The sequence below is a fragment of the Hemitrygon akajei genome, chromosome 18 (genome assembly GCF_048418815.1).
Source record: "Hemitrygon akajei chromosome 18, sHemAka1.3, whole genome shotgun sequence".
NCBI lineage: Eukaryota > Metazoa > Chordata > Chondrichthyes > Myliobatiformes > Dasyatidae > Hemitrygon > Hemitrygon akajei.
In genome coordinates, this window is record NC_133141.1 from 23,143,202 (window position 1) to 23,161,465 (window position 18,264).

At 41.0% G+C, this 18,264-nt stretch overlaps 1 protein-coding gene across 4 annotated transcripts; it reads right to left on the reverse strand.

The window, feature by feature from the left end:
• Nucleotides 1-5,760: 5,760 nt before the first annotated feature.
• On the reverse strand, nucleotides 5,761-17,363 carry LOC140741191 (myosin light polypeptide 6-like). 4 transcript variants are annotated; one of them, XM_073071086.1, is made up of 7 exons: nucleotides 17,232-17,363; nucleotides 17,112-17,139; nucleotides 14,250-14,393; nucleotides 13,231-13,404; nucleotides 11,831-11,908; nucleotides 10,125-10,166; nucleotides 5,761-9,139 (listed from the first exon to the last, which is right to left on the reverse strand). In XM_073071086.1, exons 1-6 carry the CDS (start codon nucleotides 17,232-17,234, stop codon nucleotides 10,138-10,140), a joined length of 456 nt encoding a protein of 151 aa, XP_072927187.1. In that variant the 5' UTR covers nucleotides 17,235-17,363; the 3' UTR covers nucleotides 5,761-9,139; nucleotides 10,125-10,137. The 4 variants fall into 4 exon arrangements, with proteins under 4 accessions (XP_072927187.1, XP_072927186.1, XP_072927185.1 ...); XM_073071085.1 differs by lacking the exon at nucleotides 10,125-10,166 and having other exon boundaries at nucleotides 17,232-17,359; XM_073071084.1 differs by lacking the exons at nucleotides 17,112-17,139; nucleotides 17,232-17,363 and adding an exon at nucleotides 16,849-16,951.
• Nucleotides 17,364-18,264: the final 901 nt, after the last annotated feature.

The window sequence follows — 18,264 nt, forward strand, 5'->3', positions numbered from 1 at the left end:
CTGTTGCTTTTACAATCCTGAATGACCACAGTTTCTACTTTTTAACCAATTGCAAGTTTTAGAGTACCCTTTTAGATTAAAAAGATAGCCACATTCTCTTGTGGCAGCCAATACACAGGAGTATGAATGGCCTGTTCTGCTTTAAAATTTCATCTGTTGCAGAAATTTGCTTTAAAATTTGTTTCCTGGAGGTTTCTCCTCAGAATTGGAGCAGATGCCCCACGGTTTCACAAGGGGATAGGCAGTAGATTTTTTAACATACAGTTGGAGGAAAGATAATCAAAAACAATACACCAGATTACTGATGTGAAGATAGGCAATGGATGTGGGATGATCAAGTTCAGAAGAGTTGACAATAGGTTTATTTGTAATAATCAGATTTAGTTAGATGGGATCTTGTTGATGGCTCTACATTTCAACATAAACATTTTGAAAAATTATTTCACAATCTGTCTGAATTATTAGCTTTTAAAAATGAGCCAAAGTCTTTGGCATTTTAATCCTTCGCTGTAATATCTGAAACTGCTTGAAATGCTCAAATTAGTTAACATCACATGCGACATTCCAGTTGGCTCATTTCACAAAACTACAAGCACAAATCCAATGAAACAAACAAAATTTATAAAATAAATTACAGGTGATCAGTGGTGATGGAATTAGTGGCTTAGTGGCCAAGTTTGTGGACAATACAAAGATAGGTGGAGGAGCAGGTAGTGTTGAGGATGCGATGAGTCTGCGGAAGGACTTAAGATAGATTGGGGGAATGGGCAAAGAAGCGGCAGATGGAATACAATGTGGGGAAGTGTATGGTCATGAACTTTAATAGAATACATAAAGGTGTAGACTATTCTATAAATGGTGAACAAATTCAGAAACCAGAGGTGCAAAGTAACTCAAGGATCCTAGTGCAAGGTTTCCTAAAGCTTAACTTGCAGGTTGAGTTGGTAGTAAGGAAGGCAAATGCAATTTTAGCACTTATTCTGAGAGGACTAGAATATAAAAGCAAAGATGTAATGCTGAGGCTTTATAAGGCATTGGTCAGACCACAATTGGAATATGGTAAGCAGTTTTCGGCCCCTTATCCTGGGAAGGTTGGCCTGGCATTGGAGAGGATCCAGAGAAGGTTCCTGAGAATGATCTCAGGAATAAAAGGGTTAACTAACAAGGAGCATTTGATGGCTCTAGGCCTGTACTCACTCAAGTTTAGAAGTAAGAATGGGGGTGGGATCTCATTGAAACCTATCAAATATTGAAAGGCCTAGATGACATGGAGAGGATGTTTCTGAAAGTGGGTGAATCTAAGACCAGAAGACACTACTTCAGAATAGGTGGACGTCCCTTTAGAACAGAGCTGAGAAGGAATTTCCCTAGCCAGAGGGTGGTGAATCGTGATGACCGGAGTGTGAGTCATTGGGTATATTTAAAGCAGAGGTTAATAGGTTCTTGATTAGTAAGTTTGTCAAAGGTTATGGGGAGATAAAAGAAATGGGATTGAGGGGGATAATAAATCAGTCATGACAGAATGGTGAAGCAGACACTATGAGCCAAATGGTTTAACTCTGCTCCTATCTCCTGTGTCTTATGTATTATTTCCAGACCTCCTATGGTCACCCAAGCAGTCATCCCATCATGGAACTGGCGGAGGTTGTTAACAAATTTATTGGGACAGCCAAACCTGAGGAGGACATCCCATAAGAGCTCTCTTTGCACAGTGTCGAATGCTTTGGAGAGGTCGACAAAGGCCATAAGCAGGTCCTGATGTTGCTCCCGGCATTTCTGAAGCTGCCGGGCTGTGAAGATCGTGTCAATTGTGCTCCTGTTCTTCCTAAATCCACACTGCGATTCAGGCAGCATTGACTCAGTGATGTTGCTGATGAGCCTGTGAAGCATCATCTTAGCCAGGACTGTTCCAGCAACAGAGAGGAGTGATATGCCCCTACTATTGTCGCAGATGGTCTTGTCACCCTTGTTCTTATAAATGACAACGATGTTGTAATTTCTCCATTGCTGTGGGATGTTCTCATCAGTCCAGACCTTGGTGATGTACTGGTAGAGGGTGCGCATACACATGTACCCTCCGTTCTTCAGTAACTCAGGGATATTGTCAGTGCCGGGGGACTTCTTGTTAAGGGAATGGACAGCTGATAGAACCTCCTGGAAGGTTGGTAGTAGACTGAGGCCATGGATAGAAGGAAGTTCAGGCAGTTCATCCAGGATGGTGGGGTCTGCGTCAGAATTCTGATTAAGCAGGGTTTTACCCGCTCTACTTGCCTTCACTGTTGGTGATGAAAAGCTGTCAGTAGTGCCATCTTTCAAATATCTGGGGAGCATTCTCTCTGAGGATTACGGCATTGACAACGACATCCAGAGCCGCATTAAACAGGCATCAGCTGCCTTTGGGAGACTCGGCGTAGAGTCTTTCAGAACAGGAGCCTTCGTCCCTCCACAAAGGTCGCTGTATACCAGGCGGTCTGTGTCACCACCCTCCTTTATGGCTGTGAAGCTTGGGTAACCTACAGCCGTCACATCAAGTCCTTGGAGCGCTTCCACATTAGCTGCCTTCAGCGCATCCTGGGAATTACCCGGCGTGAGCGGGTGCTTCACACTGAAATACTTGAAAAGACCAACTGTAGAAGTATTGAGGCCATAATCACCCAGCGTCAGCTGCAGTGGCTGGAGCATGTGATAAGCATGCCCCCATGTCAGCTACCCTGCAGAGTGTTATACGGCAGGTCGACGCTCAGCTGGAGGGCTGAAGAAGCGCTATAAGGATCAGATGAAGAATGCTTTAAGGAAGTGCAAGATCAGACCCGAGGACCTGGAGGATGTTGCTGCTGACCGTATCACTTGGCGACAGCTGTGTAAGGACAGGGTTCATATTCTGGAGATGGAAAGAACAACCAGAAGACAGCAGAAGAGAGCCAGGAGAAATGCAGCCATGGTTGCCATCACTACCACATATACATGTCCCACCAGCAATAGAGCTTGTAGGTCTAGGATAGGACTGTATAGTCATCAAAGATCTCACTGTTAAAGGAGTGGACATAGTCATTGGATTTCAATGGACAACCGAAGAAGATTTCCAGACAACTACTCTTCAGCAATATGTCATGCTGGCTGTCTGCCAGAGCAACTTCAGTTCCATTTCACCCCCTTCCCCCCCCCCCCCCACCCAGCCTCTCCTTGCAATTTATTTCTTACTTATTACTTATCCCTCTTGAGGACCATATTAGAATGTGTCTCCATCACATCTGCAAGCTAAGTATGTGTGTAAAAAAAATATATATATATATATTCCTCACGTCTCTTCCCCTTTATTTTACAACTGATCTCTAATACTAAATCTCAAACAATGGGAACCACTACCCACTCTGTCTGGACCACTCGTCATTTTATATACCTACAACAAATCTCACATCAGTCTTCTCTTCAATGCCCTAGTCTCTTCAATCTATCTTTTAACTACTGTCCCTCATTCCAGGAACCATTCTTATAAACATCCTCTGGTCCTTCTCTAATGCCTTTACATCCTTTCTCTAATGAAGTGACCAGAAATGAACAGTCCTCCAGGTCAATGTTGGACATGATTTCGATGCTTTTATGCTTTATGCTTCTTGAGAAAGCCCAGAATTGTGTATATCTTGTTAACCACTTTCTCAATCTGCTCTTGCTACTTTCAGACTTGTGCAAACATACACCCAGCGCCCCCCCCCCCCGCACCCTTTCAAAATAACATCCACTTGAGCAAAAATATCTAGGTTGATCTTACACTGCAGTGCTAAGGAAGGCTTTGTCTTTTAATGAGATGTGAACCTCCGGCCCCATCAGCTCTTTTGAGCAATATTTCAACTCAAAATATTAAGTGTAAAATTGTTCATGTAAAACCTCTTGTCCAAGTAACTAAGAAAAACACCAAAGATACAATAATGAACTAAAATAGAAATTTGCTCACCAATTTTATATTGGTGAATTATGTGGCTTCCCCCCACCCCACCACCTCTCCAAAGTGTCTCCCCTAATGTTACAAAATCCTAGATGGTGTACTTGTAGGTTCAGAAATATAAGTTCAGTCCTTGCTGAGCCAATGCAATGCATAGCCATAAAAAGTCATAAACAGTTCATAGAAAAATTAGCTGGAATTTCTTTAGCGTCATAAACTGCCTAAATAGCAAAGAATGCTGGCAATGTGCCAGGTTCTCCTCAAACAGTGTAGGCTGTTGACTATTCATTCCAAATGACAGAAGCAATAGAGTTATAACCTAACAAATAAATGTGAGGCTTAGGATGACTGAATTACAGAATATATTACCCCTCCAAGTCCTGAATTGCATCCTTCTCATAAGTCATTCTGTCCTGAGGTAATCCCTCAGAATTGAGGATGACTTGCTTCTACTGCAGTTCTTTTGAGTTCTGAGGGAATTGATGGGGGCAATGTGGAATGCACAGATTCCGCAACAAGTAGGTCAAGGAGTACTTAATGGGGCAGGTAGGTGGAGATTTGAGGTGGTGTGCTCCTTCCCATTTATGCTGGCCTTAAGGATGCTTCTGACACATTGACACAAGCTTCTCAATGCCAATTTGCATTCTCCTACAAGGGTTTCCTAGTCAATGGGGATGTTGCATTTCCCCCCACCCTGCTCCCCTTCCCCAAGGAGGTTTTGAAAACATCCATGAATATCCTGGCTGTGATTGAACTTAGAATAATGTTGGTTTCAGGAACCTGGTGTAAGGTATGCAAACACCATAACCTGCAGTGGGGCCAACTGAGTTCAGTTAGACCCATGGTACTGAGGCTGTTGGTCTATGAAAGGACTCTGGTATCAGTGTGGTTATCCTACCAGTAGACTTGGAGAATTTTGAGGAGAGGGCATTGGTGGCACTTTTCCAGTGCTTTGAGATGGATGCTTGTAAATAGTCTAACTATTATATCATTCAACCTTTGTCCTAGCCAAGGGATCCACAAACTCAATGTAGATTAATGTCAAAGAAGGGACTGAAGGATCAAACCAATTATTTTCTAAACTATTCTCATGGCAATACACTTTACCTTCAACAAACTTCATATTTGGGTGGAGCTAATTTACAAAATTAATGTTAAACTGTAGTCCGCACTCTAGAACCAAGGTAACCATAAGTAGTCAAGTTGTTCTACCTTGTACTACCTCAATGCACTGTTCTGTACAGACAAGTTTTTCACTGTACCTCGGTACATATGACTAATAAACCAATATCAATTTTACTGAAAATTAACTATTTGAAATTCAGAGTCTTGTTTCTTCAGGTTTTGACCTTTTTTCTAAATTTGTTGCCTAATTTCTAAATTCTTTCTCTCCTTGATCTTTCACTACATTTGTACAGCTTTTTTTATACAAAGCCTCATTCTAGAGACCCAGTTTGACTGTATTGATAAAGACTGAGTAGGGACAGTTGCAAGGCCAGTGTATTGCTTTATTGTGTGTTTGGGAGAGCTGACATAGAGCCCAAGTTGCTTGCAGCTTCATTTAAAAATGAAGGGTTTTGTAAAGTCAATCTTGAGCCAAGACTACTCCTTCTCATTGATCCTTTTCAACTTTATCTCACTGTTGCCAAAGGAGCTGCTTACATAGGTATCTGTTCTAAACTGCAGACTGTTTTGAAACAGTCAAATGAGTTATTTTCTGCTAAGTCTTCAATTATTTGAAAATAAGGTGGAATCTACAAACCCCATTTCCAGAAAAGTTGGGATATATTCCAAAATGCAATAAAAACAATAATCTGTGATATGTTAATTCACGCGAACCTTTATTTAACTGACAAAAGTACAAAGAAAAGATTTTCAATAGTTTTACTGACCAACTTAATTGTATTTTGTAAATATACACAAATTTAGAATTCGAGAGAGAACAGAATGCAGTGAAATGGAGTTTGTAAGTGGGACTGGTAGCATGCTCTGAGGATCACCATGTTCCCTATGGGCTTCTATGTTAAATTTTTGATTTGGATAACAAATTGATGGCTTTGTGGCTATGTTTGTGGACAATACAAAGATAGGTGGAGGAACAGGTAGTGTTAAGGAAGCAGGGAGGCTGCAGGTGTACAGACAGATTAGAAGAATGAGCAAAGAACTGGCATATGGAATATAGATTAGGGAAGTGCACTTTATCAAGCACTTTAGTACAAGTAATAAAGGTGTACCCTATTTTCAAAATGGCGAGCAAATTCAGAAATCAGAGGTGCAAAGGGACTTGAGACCTTGTCCACAATTCCCTAAAGGTTAACTTGTTTGTTGAGTTGGTGATAAGGAAGGCAAATTCAACATTAACATTTATTTCAAAAGGACAAAAATATAAAAGCAAAGATATAATGCTGAGGCTTTATAAAGGTATTGGTTATACCACATGTAATATGGTGAGCAGTTTTGGGCCCTTTTCTAAGAAGACGTCTGAGCATTGAGAGGGTCCAGAGGTTCACAAGAATAATTCTGTGAATGTAAGGGTTAATGCACGAGAAGCATTTGATGGCTTTGGGCCTGTACTCCCTAGGGTTCTGAAGAATGGGGGATTGAGTGGAGTATGTCATTGAAACCTACTGAATATTGTAAGGCCTAGATAAAGTGGATGTGGAAAGCTTGTTTCCTATAGTGGGTGAGTCTAGGACCAGAGGGCACAGCCACAGAATTGGGGGGGGTCTATTTAGAGCAGAGATGAAAATGAATTTCTTCAGCCAGAGGGTGGCAAATCTGTGGAATTTGTTCCCAGATGGTTGTGGAGGCCAAGACATTGGGTATATTTAAAGCGGAGGTTGATAGGTTCTTGATTAATCAGGGCATCAAAGGTTACAGGGAGAAATCAGAATGACTTTGAGGGGGATAATAAATCAGTCATGATGGAATAGACTCCATGGGTTGAATGAACTAATTCTGCTCCTATGTCTTATGGTCTTTACACTTATTTAGCAATTATTTACCAGACTGCTCCTACACTGGCTTCTTATAAGACCATAAAACAGGAGCACAATTAGGCCATTCGGACCATTAAGTCTGCCCCACCATTTCATCATTTCCCTTTCAACCCCATTCTCCTGCTTTCTCCCCATAATCTTTCACACCCTGACTTATCCAAAACATATCAACCACCACCATAAATACAGCCAATGATCTGACCTCCACAGCCACCTCTGGCAATGAATTCCATAGATTCACCACCCTCCAGCTGAAGAAATTCCTCATCTGTTTTAAATGGACATTGCTCTATTCTGAGGTTGTACCCTCTGGTCCTAGACTCCTCCACTACAGGAAACATCCTCTCCACATCCACTCTATCTAAGCCTTTCAATGAGAACCCCCCGACCCCCCAGTCTTCTAAATTCCAGTGTGTACAGGCCCAGCGCCATCAAAAACTCCTTATATGGATAAGTCTTTCATTCCCAGAATCATTTTTGTAAACTTCCTCTGGGCTCTCTCCAATATCAGCACATACTTTCTCATTAAAGGGCCCAGAATTGCTCAAGATACTCCAAGTGAGGCCTCACTAATGCCTCAGCATTACATCCTTGTTTTTATAGTCCAGTCCTCAAAATGAATGTTAACATTGCATTTACCTAACTTGTAATACTGACTTTCTAAAGTTTTACAGCAAAACATGGAGAACTTCATGCATCTTTGGAGCCACTTCAGTAAAGATTGACATTGATGAAGGCTGTGGTAAATTTCATCAATACACCAGCATTACTATTAATTTACTAATTGGAGGTTAATAGCCTTTTCAGCTATTAAGATAATGATCACCCTTTTGCACTATTCCCCTAGCCCTTGATCCTTGTCCCCTCCAAATTAACAAATAAGCTACCCTAGCCATCTTCGGTAGAGAATTCCAAGGCTTCATGCCCATCCACATAAAACAGAGTTTTTAAATATTCAATCTCACCAGCTCTCAAAGCTCCTCTACTCCTGTTAGTATTAGTGATCAAGACCTTTTCAGGAAGTCCCTCAGGATCAAGGATGACTTGCTTCCACTCCATTATGGGTTCTGAGGTACATAAGCCCCACAGACCTTGGCTCAGGTGGGTCATGTATTCTTTCTGCTGTTCATATGTGACCATGTGCTGTTAGAGACAATTCTCCCTGGATGCTTCTCCACCAGTTTGAGTTGTTCGGTGCTAGGGATTCCTTTGTTAGTACAAATTTTGGAATTCCACCCAACAACCCTTCCCCCCCCCCCCCCAAATACCCATGTGGAGACTACAAGGATTCCTTTAATAGCCTACTGTACTGTAGAATATAAAGCTGGTTTTGGAACACTGGCATTAATCACTCAGACAAGTTAAGAATTATGAGTCTAGGGTTGTGTGAATTCAGTCTGGGACAGGACATTAACATTCTTAGTAACCTTGATAGGTGAGAGAAAAAAATCAGAATTCAAATTGGAACAAAGAAATTAATAAGGCAAAGAATAGAATACATGAGTAATGAGAGTTATAAAAACTTCTGTAGTTATCTGATTTTCCTTTTGTGGTCATTAACACCAAATTATTTTTAAAAATATAGATTACATATTAAATTTCACAGCTACCATGGAATAGTAATATAACCATTATCACCATTACCACTGGAACTGGATAAGTGAATGTCATCATTCTAGGCATGATTTTTTTTAAATCAGTAAAAGCAGACAAAACCCATGTTAACAGTTCAGATTTTATTATTTGAAAGCATTTTGAAAAAACAAGAATTTCAGATTAAAAAGATGTGCAGATACATTCTGAGCAGAAACTAGTGAATTTAGAGCCACCTTTACTTTTGGACTAGGGGCATCCAAATTCCTCAACCAACACTCAGCCTTTAAAAAGTGTGAGTACGTTCATGCATGTGTACACAAAGGGGAAGAGAAAAAAAAGGGCAACTGCTTCCCTCAAACTGTTAGGGACACTTACTACCAAGATCTGAAGGTTGCAGTGGAAAAAGGAATAAACTTTCTCCAACTATCTTTTCAGCTCCCACTATTAGTGCATTGGAGACTACCATTCTCTAGCCTGCATCTGTGCATGTGATATAAACAAGAAAATAATTCATTTAGAAAAAAGGTTTGTGTTCAAGTAGAAAAGGCACTTAAAATTCAGGTACAAGAGAGCCATCAGCCATTCATCACCATTCGGACCAACTCTGTGAAGAGACAGAAAAAAAAAAGTATTAAGTTATTCTGCTTTGGTTGGGGTGGGGGAGGAGAGATATTGATGCAAGGTTCTGATTAAAACCTTAAGTTTATGACAAACAGCCAAAATTCTGCAACGTTACAGAAATAGTCTGCACAAGCAAGAGTAAAGTGAATTATGTGAAAGAAAGAATTGAATGACGCGCCCCCATCCCATTTACTCCAATTGGTATTGGGCTAGTGTTGATAATAGTAATTTCCTCTCCCCCACCTCCCCATGCCCTATCCCCCCCCCCCACAAATAAGGCAACCATTTTAAACTTATATATTATTTAAACTGAAAAGTATTGGAACCTTCTCCTCCAACCCACTCACCTCCCTCCCCACCCCCACCCCCATCCAAAGGATCTAAGCATAGCCAGTTGAGAATTAAGTTTTCTAGTTCACACTAACTACAGAGAGGAGCAGAAAAGGTAGCAGCTCTAACCACTGGGTTGATAAAGCCTAGTTGAATACAAGATTGCAGGCATGTTAACCTCACAGCAATATATTTAATACCAAAGGAAGACCATATTAACCACAGATTCCACTATTCAACTAATGGGGACTTTCATGTCATCTGCCACTAATCAAATGAGGAACAGATGAATTTCATCCAAAGAAAAGAAAGTTATAATTCACCATTTCCTCAGAACTGTGAAAGCTTCTAGCATCCAATACCAGTCATTTTTAAGCAAGATGACACTAGCACAAATAATCCACCAAAACTTAACAGTGGATATTCAAAGCCTGTCTTTCAAACTAACAAGTCTAGATTCAAATGGTCTTCCTTTAGTTGGCAGAAATTCAAGTATAGTCAAGAACTGGAAATTAGCTCCCTCCCTCCCCTTCCTGAAAACAAAGTAAACACACCTAGAACAAGCCACATGCAGAGCATGCTAAAAGAAAAGAAAACAGGACAAAAATTGGCAGGGAAAGAGTGTCAAGGTGGCATACCATGGCCTGCCATTCACCCAGACATGATGTGCCTGACAAAAGCTGTCAAAGAAGAAGGAAAAAGTTAAAGTGCAGGAAAAAAAAAATGCAATTTGAATCAAGTTTCTGACACACAGCCACCCCAGGAATTACTGGGGGTTTGGATGAACTGTTTCAACAGTCAAGTGTCATTAAAAAAAAAACCAAATCCAGTGAGTTTAAGGCAACTCAAAATGCATACGCTAATGGGCAGCTTAGCTGCCGGTGGTGTAGTGGCATCAGCACTGGACTTTGAGGCAAATGGTCCCAAGTTCAAATCCAGCCAGCTCCTTGCACGCTTTCCATCTGTGTTGGGTTGAGCATCGAGCTAGTAAAAAAAGCTTGTTTAAAAAAAAAAGTCAAATGCCATGGAAATGGCAAAAATGCCACCTGATGCACCACAAGGCACAAAAGGGAACAGCTTACCACCATAGTTTTTCCTACAGCATGTTTCAAAGGCCAGTTGACATTCAAGCTTGAAAATTGACTCATGATGCTATTATTTGACCAATGGACTAGGGAGGATCAAAGGATGGGAAGGACAACAACCACTTTGAGCAGGTGGGGGTTAACTGCTGCTGCAGAGCTCCAGAAACTGAGCCATTATGTGAAGTTTGCTTATTCTTTCCATGACTGTGGGTCTCCCAAAGATATACTGGTTGATTAATTAACTACAGCAACTTACAAGTTGCTTAATGGCAAAACAATTGAAGGGTTAGGGATCTCAAAATGGCGGTGCAGGCTCGAAGGGCCGAATCGTCTACTTCTGCACCTATTGTCTATTATTGAGTTAGTTGCCCTGGAGAGAGCGAACAAGGTGGGTACTGGGACACAAGGAAATGAGCAGAGGGATAAATGGGATTGTCCCACTTGTCCCAGTATAGTCATGATGGGTCAATTGGTCTCTCAGAAGATAGGAAAGTATTAACTAGGGTTGTTTCAAAATCTTCCATATAGATCAGTAAGCAAACTACCCAAATTCAGAGATGTTTACTCACAGATCAGGGGAGAATCAGTGTAATTAGCCAGTCAACTCTCAGTCATCGGGGGGGGGGGGGGGGGGAACGAAGAAGTGTTAAATGCTTTGCAACCAAAAAAAGTGTAAGTAATGCTTTGGACAGAAACAACTGTCCTACTGTCCTACAAGATTTACTTTCAATCCCTTACAACTGATGCACACCTCACCCCATTCAGGTTCATGTACAGGGCTTATCTATTTGACAAGCTGGTAACACATCCATGCAGTGTATCACAGCACAAAACTAAAACACTTAGGACAGACCAGCAGACTCTTAAATGGACTCCAAGACAGAAGGAGGGAATTAAATAGTTTAAACAATTGGAGGTTTTGGAATTTTCTGGGTGGACAGGCCTCTCCACCTGGCATCAAGGGCCACCATTTATAGCATTTTTCACTCTTGTTGATAGGAGGTTGGATGGGATGATGTGAAGGTGCCATAACCCCCTCACTTCTCCCTCTCACTGAATCCACTCTCAGTGGAAAGTGAATTTGTAGCGAATCAATGCTTTGCAGCTTTTTGGATCATTTATCTTTTATACAGCATCACAAGTATAAAGAAACAAGCCCACCCCCTCCAAAAAAAAGCCATACCAGCTACATCAACTTACAAAATGGTGGGTACAAAATGGTTTCACTCTAACCGACTGCAGCATAGCACAGTACTTACCCTCGTAGTTAATACAGCCATTTGCATCCTCTTGGCCGGCCAGCAGAGTCTCCACTTCTTCATCAGTCATTTTCTCACCTGGGGAAAAAAGAACGGCAGTCAATCAAATAGCTGCAAATTTTCTGTGAAGATCTGTAGAAGACAACGAATCATTTCTTTTAATAGGCAGAGATGAGCTTACACCAACCCAAGCCACGCCAGTCAATGCTCTAACAATGACTGGAACAAGGAGTGCATTTCCATTTAGTTGGGCAAAGGGAAGTCCTGGGAAGGATGCTGTGGTTGACTCAATGGATGCAGGAAGGATGCAAAAGGAACCATTCTTATTGATTGCCAAAGAGAACAGTGTTAACAGATTTTGCCAAAGGCTGCTTCAGTGCCTTGGTAACGTACAAACATGGAAAAGCATGACAGATGCCTGCAAAGAAAAAGAATTTCAGGATGTATAACTGTATACATTTCTGACATTAAATGTACCTATTGAAGTCTCTGGAACCAGGTTATTAATATTCAAGTTTTTAAAAATGGGGGAGGGGGAGGAAAGAAAAATCAGAACATTCCCACATCAAGTACAGCACAGTAAAAGCAGAGCCAAGCACCTTCAAAAGCAACCGGGGAAATGTCCTTCTTAATTAAGTTGCTGGATATGCTGGAGCAGTCAGAACCAAATTTTTGGTTACCCAACTCAATCATCAGTACAAGACTGTGCATGTAGAACAAAGTCATTCAGGCAAACTCTGAACAAATCCAAACATTGCAAGATAGATTTTTCCCCTCATATCATACATCTTGCCTTCTTTTTAAAAAAAAAAGTTGTTTCACTAACTCCTGCTTTCCCTGAAACAAACCGTGCTGGATAGCCCCCCGTTCATAGCAACAAATCACAAGTGCACATTTAGGCTAAATTATGGAGATCTTTGATCCTGCAAGTCAGCAGAAAACTTGAATGTACGGGGCCAAAGTTGTTAGATGAGTTTGAATTCAGGCTCAGGTGAAAGCATAACTAATTAAATGGATCCCATCCTTCAACATCAATTGTACAGGCTGCTTTGCATTCATAACTAAAAACTGAAAGTCCTTTAACCTCTTAAAAGTTTTACATGGTAATACTGGGGCAGCAAGTGCTACTGCCTTAATTGCTTAAGGAACCAGAGGACAATCCTGACCTTTAATGCCATGTCAGATGTCTCCTGGGTACTCCAACCCCCCCCCCCCCCCCACCCCCAGTAGGTTAATGGCCAAAAAAGCTGATGGGCATGCAAGAGAGAGAACATGTTGCAGGGATGTAAGTAAATTATGCTAATGGGATTGTTCTGCTGAGACACAGATGGCTCCTTCTGTGTTGTGTGTTGCAAGCTTTCCACAGGGCAACAATACATCACATTAAACACAAACATTACCAAGAGTAACCAGCACATGGCGCAATTCAGCACCCATGACTGTGCCATTTCCTTCTTTATCAAAGACTCGCAGACCCTCTACAATATCCTCAAAGGTTCCAGGTTCTTTGTTTCTTGCAATGTCTTGAAGTTTTGGAAGGAATTGCTCAAAATCCAGAGTTTTCATATTCATATCTGAAAAAAAGTAAAAGACATTGTTCACTTGTCCCATCTTTGTGACTTTTTCTACAGGTTATAAGCATTTCCAGACTGCAAAGATGGCAATCCATTAAGGGATATGCTGGAGTTGTCAGAACCAAATTTTTGGTTATCTAGCTCAATCAGAACAAGACTGTACATGTAGAACAAGAACACTCAAGCAAACTGAACAAATCCAAACATTGCAAGATAGATTTCCCTCATGTTATACAATTTTCCTTCTTTAAAAAAAGTGGTTTCACTAATTCCTGCTTTCCCTGAAAACAAACCATGCAGGGAAGTCCCAAACTAGAAAGCCTGCCAGCTGAACATTAGCCATTCAATGACTAGATTTGAATTGTCAATGCAGAGTCAAAATTTTGGACTTGTGACAAAGGGTCAGAAAATATTTACAAATACCTACTCCAGGAAAGAACACTTCAGCTTATCACACTTATGGTTTTTGAAAAATAGCAATTAATCACACTTTGCTGCTCATTAAAAATATTACAAGACAGCTTTTAAGTACTTAATCAATTCCTTAAAAGCTACTAATGAATCGACTCCTTTCCCCAATTGATTTCCACATGTTATACAACTCATTAAGGGGAATAAAACAAAAAAAAAACCTTTTTACCAATCTTCTCTGGTCACCAACACCCTCAGAAGAAACAGTGCAAAATTAAGGTTTTGCAGATCTCTTTATCCCATTTTGTTCCAAAGAGAACAATTTACTCTAATCCGCCCACAGATCTGAAATAGAATCATCTCAACAATGCTCAAGTTTCCTCTACATTCTCGCAAAGTTTCTGAGATCTTTCTCATGACATTCCAATTCTTACCTTCAGGCTTTGGATTCCCAAGAACTTTCAAGACTTCTGCATTGCATGGATTCTGGCCAAGGGCACGCAGCAGATCAGCAAATTGGTTGTAGCCAATTCTACCCTCACCAATTCGATCATAGAGGCAGAAAGCCTCTTTGAATTCTGAAAAGAAAATGGATCCTCAAAAAAACAACACACAGAACTGAAGAGCAAAGAAGACATCCATTGTTTGGGTACTCCAGAACAAGCAGATTTAATTTTGTGTAACAGGTTTAGAGCAAAAAAAAACTAAAAACTAAAACAGAATCAGGTCAATACAAGGACAAATAATATGGTAAAGGCAGGAATGTGGGATTGAATCACTGCTCTATGACTAATAGCACCAAGATAGACTTGGTAGATGAAACAGGCTGGTTAATTGAATCTAAAGCAACATGCCATGAACAAAGAATTGAGCGGTCATTTCACCATTTGAACTTTGTTCAGTATTGAGACAACAGCAGTAACTCTGATCAAACTGGTCACCACTTTCCAACTACAGTGCAGAAGGCTTTAGTCTTCATAGATGCTGGTTGTAAGTTGAACAACACTGGTGGAAAGGCACAATAGGATGGAGTTCACAGTGAATTTCACTGTCCCTTTCCTTTGCCTTGCAAACTACATTCTAATTTTTGACTTTCCAGTTCTTGGGCATCATCCCCAAACCCATAATATTTGGACGATTATGGCTCAGGGTATTGCCAATTCTTCCCTTACTTTCCTCAGCAATCTAGGATACATCTCATTTGGACTAGGATGTTTATCCACCATGGAATTAGCCTTTCAAGATTAAAAAACTTTTTAAATATTTCATCCAGAGTCTTGATTGCACCCAGTTCCTTGGTGAAGACTAAGTCCTCACTTAGTAACTCAGCCATGCCGATTTACTTGTCGATTACAGATTTCCTCTGTGGGCTTAGGCCGGTCAAAACTAAAAGCATCCCTCAGGCTATCCAGTTTTCCGGCTTTGATTTCCCTTCCCTTATACCTCATGAGCACCACCTGGACATCTCTACCTTTAAAAGTTCCCACTGCCTGGTAAACTGGAATCTGGTCTGCTCTTATCATACTGAAATTGAGATGATCCTAACTGATTATTAGTAACATGTACTGGTTCACATCCTTTTCTATATGGATTTTAAACATCATCACCGTTTTCTACATTTCCCCCACTGATACTTGCTCTACTTGGCTTGATTAATTTCCAGAGCCAAGTCCAGCATTGCTTTCTTCCTCATGAGCCAGAAACAATCTGACGCTCTCCTAAATGAACTTCAAGAACTCTTCCCCCTTTGTAATTACTATCCCAGTTAATCTGGATGTAGTTGTGCTCTTCCCCACCATGGGCATCAGTCTGCAAAACAAGTACAGAAAATTACACCTTCATTTCCCAAAGCTGAGCAGAAATTCCCATTTCCAATTGTCTGCAATATTCTCTTTGATTAATACTGCTATTCACCCATCTTTTCTGAGCATTAGAATATTCAGATCCCATTTCTGTTGTTATTAAAAAAGCAGATGCTTTATTGCAACAAATTTGCCCATACAAGATTATGAAGCTCATAATTGTTGCTTAATACAAACATATCTGCACACCCTAGTATTCCTGGTCAAGTCCAATCAAGGAAATAGATTCTTATTCTGGTATAATTTACCCTTCTTAAATCTCTGACCTGCTTAATTAGCTTTCAGTGTTCATCTCCCTGTCAAATCAGCTTAAACAGAGGTCATGGTCACCACTTGTTGAGGTGCAATCTGACCAGCTGGCTGAAGTTTACTTTTCCGCATTACAAGATGGAAAAATAATCAAGTTGTTAAAAGACTGAACAAAATTGGCCAACTTAAAAGCCCCGGAGAAGCTACTAGTGAAGATAATCTACTTCCTCCTCTCCCTCCAAACAAAATTTTAAATACTTAAAAATTTCTCGTGAAAAACACCAAAAGATGAATTGCTTGTCTACTCGAGATATCAGGTATGCAGGCAAGCAGTTATTCTGAATTATTCATGTATCAAAGCGCATGGAAAGATTAATCTTTCAGGCTCCAATTTCTCCCAATAGAAAAAAACATCAATAATTAAAACAATAGAATCAGAAAAAATGGCTACAATGAAAGTTTGATGATTGTTGGGAAAGGTTTTAATATCATTTTGGAAGCGTGTGGAGTTATTTTCTCGCACTTCACCTCTTTGCATCACACCGCAAAGCCTACCTGAAGCTCACAGCTGGCCCACTACTTTTTTTTGCCTTAAGAGAAAGGGGAAGCAAGGGCGCGGAGCCCGGAACCAGTTTGGTTCCGATTTACACCCCGTCAAGCCGATGGAGACTGGTCCCAAAGGTTGGTGGGGTGTTTTTGGAACCTTAGAAAGAGTTCAGACAGTATAGGAAATCGGCTGGTAGCCAATCTGAGGTTCAGGAAGGGAAGGGCCAGATCGCCGCCCTGAAATATGCGAAACACTGAGATCTTTGCCCTTATATGGAGTTAATGCCATCAGCCCTATCGGGCGAGTCCAATTTAGGCACTGCAAACCGAAAAGCGCAGCTTCCGGTCTCAACAAGAGTAGATCAGCCATACGTACCGATGATGACAAAAAGGATTAGAATACAAGCCTTAGGGCGTAATGCTGCGAGAGGACAAGGCTTTCGGGTCTCAATAGCGATTATCATTGTCGGGAAATGTATTCAGCCACTTGTAAAGCTCTGGAGCGAAAATAGCCCTCTGCGGGAGAGCAGCTGCCATTGAAGTTTGACGTAAATATGAGCATATCAAGAGATTCTATAAACCTCGAAAATTTCCCTTTTTCCCCCCATTGCTCGGGATTAAAACAAATGTGGAACTTACCGGCAATTTGATCCTCTGAAAAATCGCACTGTAAAAACACAAGAGGAGGGGAAAAAAATCAATGCCACATGCAATCGAAAGAAACGAAGTAGTAGTAACTGCTTAGCAAAGCTCACTTACCATCTTGCTCTGATCCCTTTGCTCCCGCTGAGTCCACTGCTACAATCGCCCCACTTTCACCCGTTTCTTGGATTTGTGGCGTGAGCACTGAAGATTGATAGCTCTTCTCCGCCAATCAGAAAGGGCGTCTCCTCCTGTGACTGCATTCCAATCTGCTTGAAAGTACCAATCAGACACGAGGGTTGGCCATGTGTCAGTTTTGCCGGACAATGACCAGGAAGTCGGGCTGGAGTGGCAGGATAAGGGATTCCAACGTCGCACGACGTGAATAGCGAAAACAACACACACAAAATGCTGCAACTCAGCAAGTCCGACAGCATCTGCAGACTTTCTCGTGCTTATGAATAGTAAAAGTCCGCTCTTTGTGCGATTATTACATGCTAATGAAGTAATGACAATAAAAATGGCGAGAACTCTCGGATGCTGAAATTAACATATACAGACAGAAAACATTGGAAATATTTGGCAGACCAGACGGCAACTACGGAGAGAGAAGCAAAGTTACCATTCAGAACTCAATGAGAAATAGCTTCTAATAAAGTCCAGAGCTAAGGAAATGAAGATAAATCAAAAGAGAGTGTTTCAGTTATGAGGGGAGACTGGAGTGGAGGCCGAGTTTATTTGTTGCAATAAAGCATCTGCTTTTTTAATAACAACAGAAATGGGATCTGAATATTCTAATGCTCAGAAAAGATGGGTGAATAGCAGTATTGATCAAAGAGAATATTGCAGACAATTGGAAATGGGAATTTCTGCTCAGTTTTGGGAAATGAAAGTGTAATTTTCTGTACTTGTTTTGCAGACTGATGCCCATGGTGGGGAAGAGCACAACTACATCCAGATTAACTGGAATAGTAATTACAAAGGGGGAAGAGTTCTTGAAGTTCATTTAGGAGAGCGTCAGATTGTTTCTGGCTCATGAGGAAGAAACTTTCCCTGGAATGGAGGCTGAGGGGGAACCTGATGGAGGTGTACAAAATTAGGAGGAGCATATATAGAGTAGACGCTAGAATATTTGCCCATTGGAGAAGTA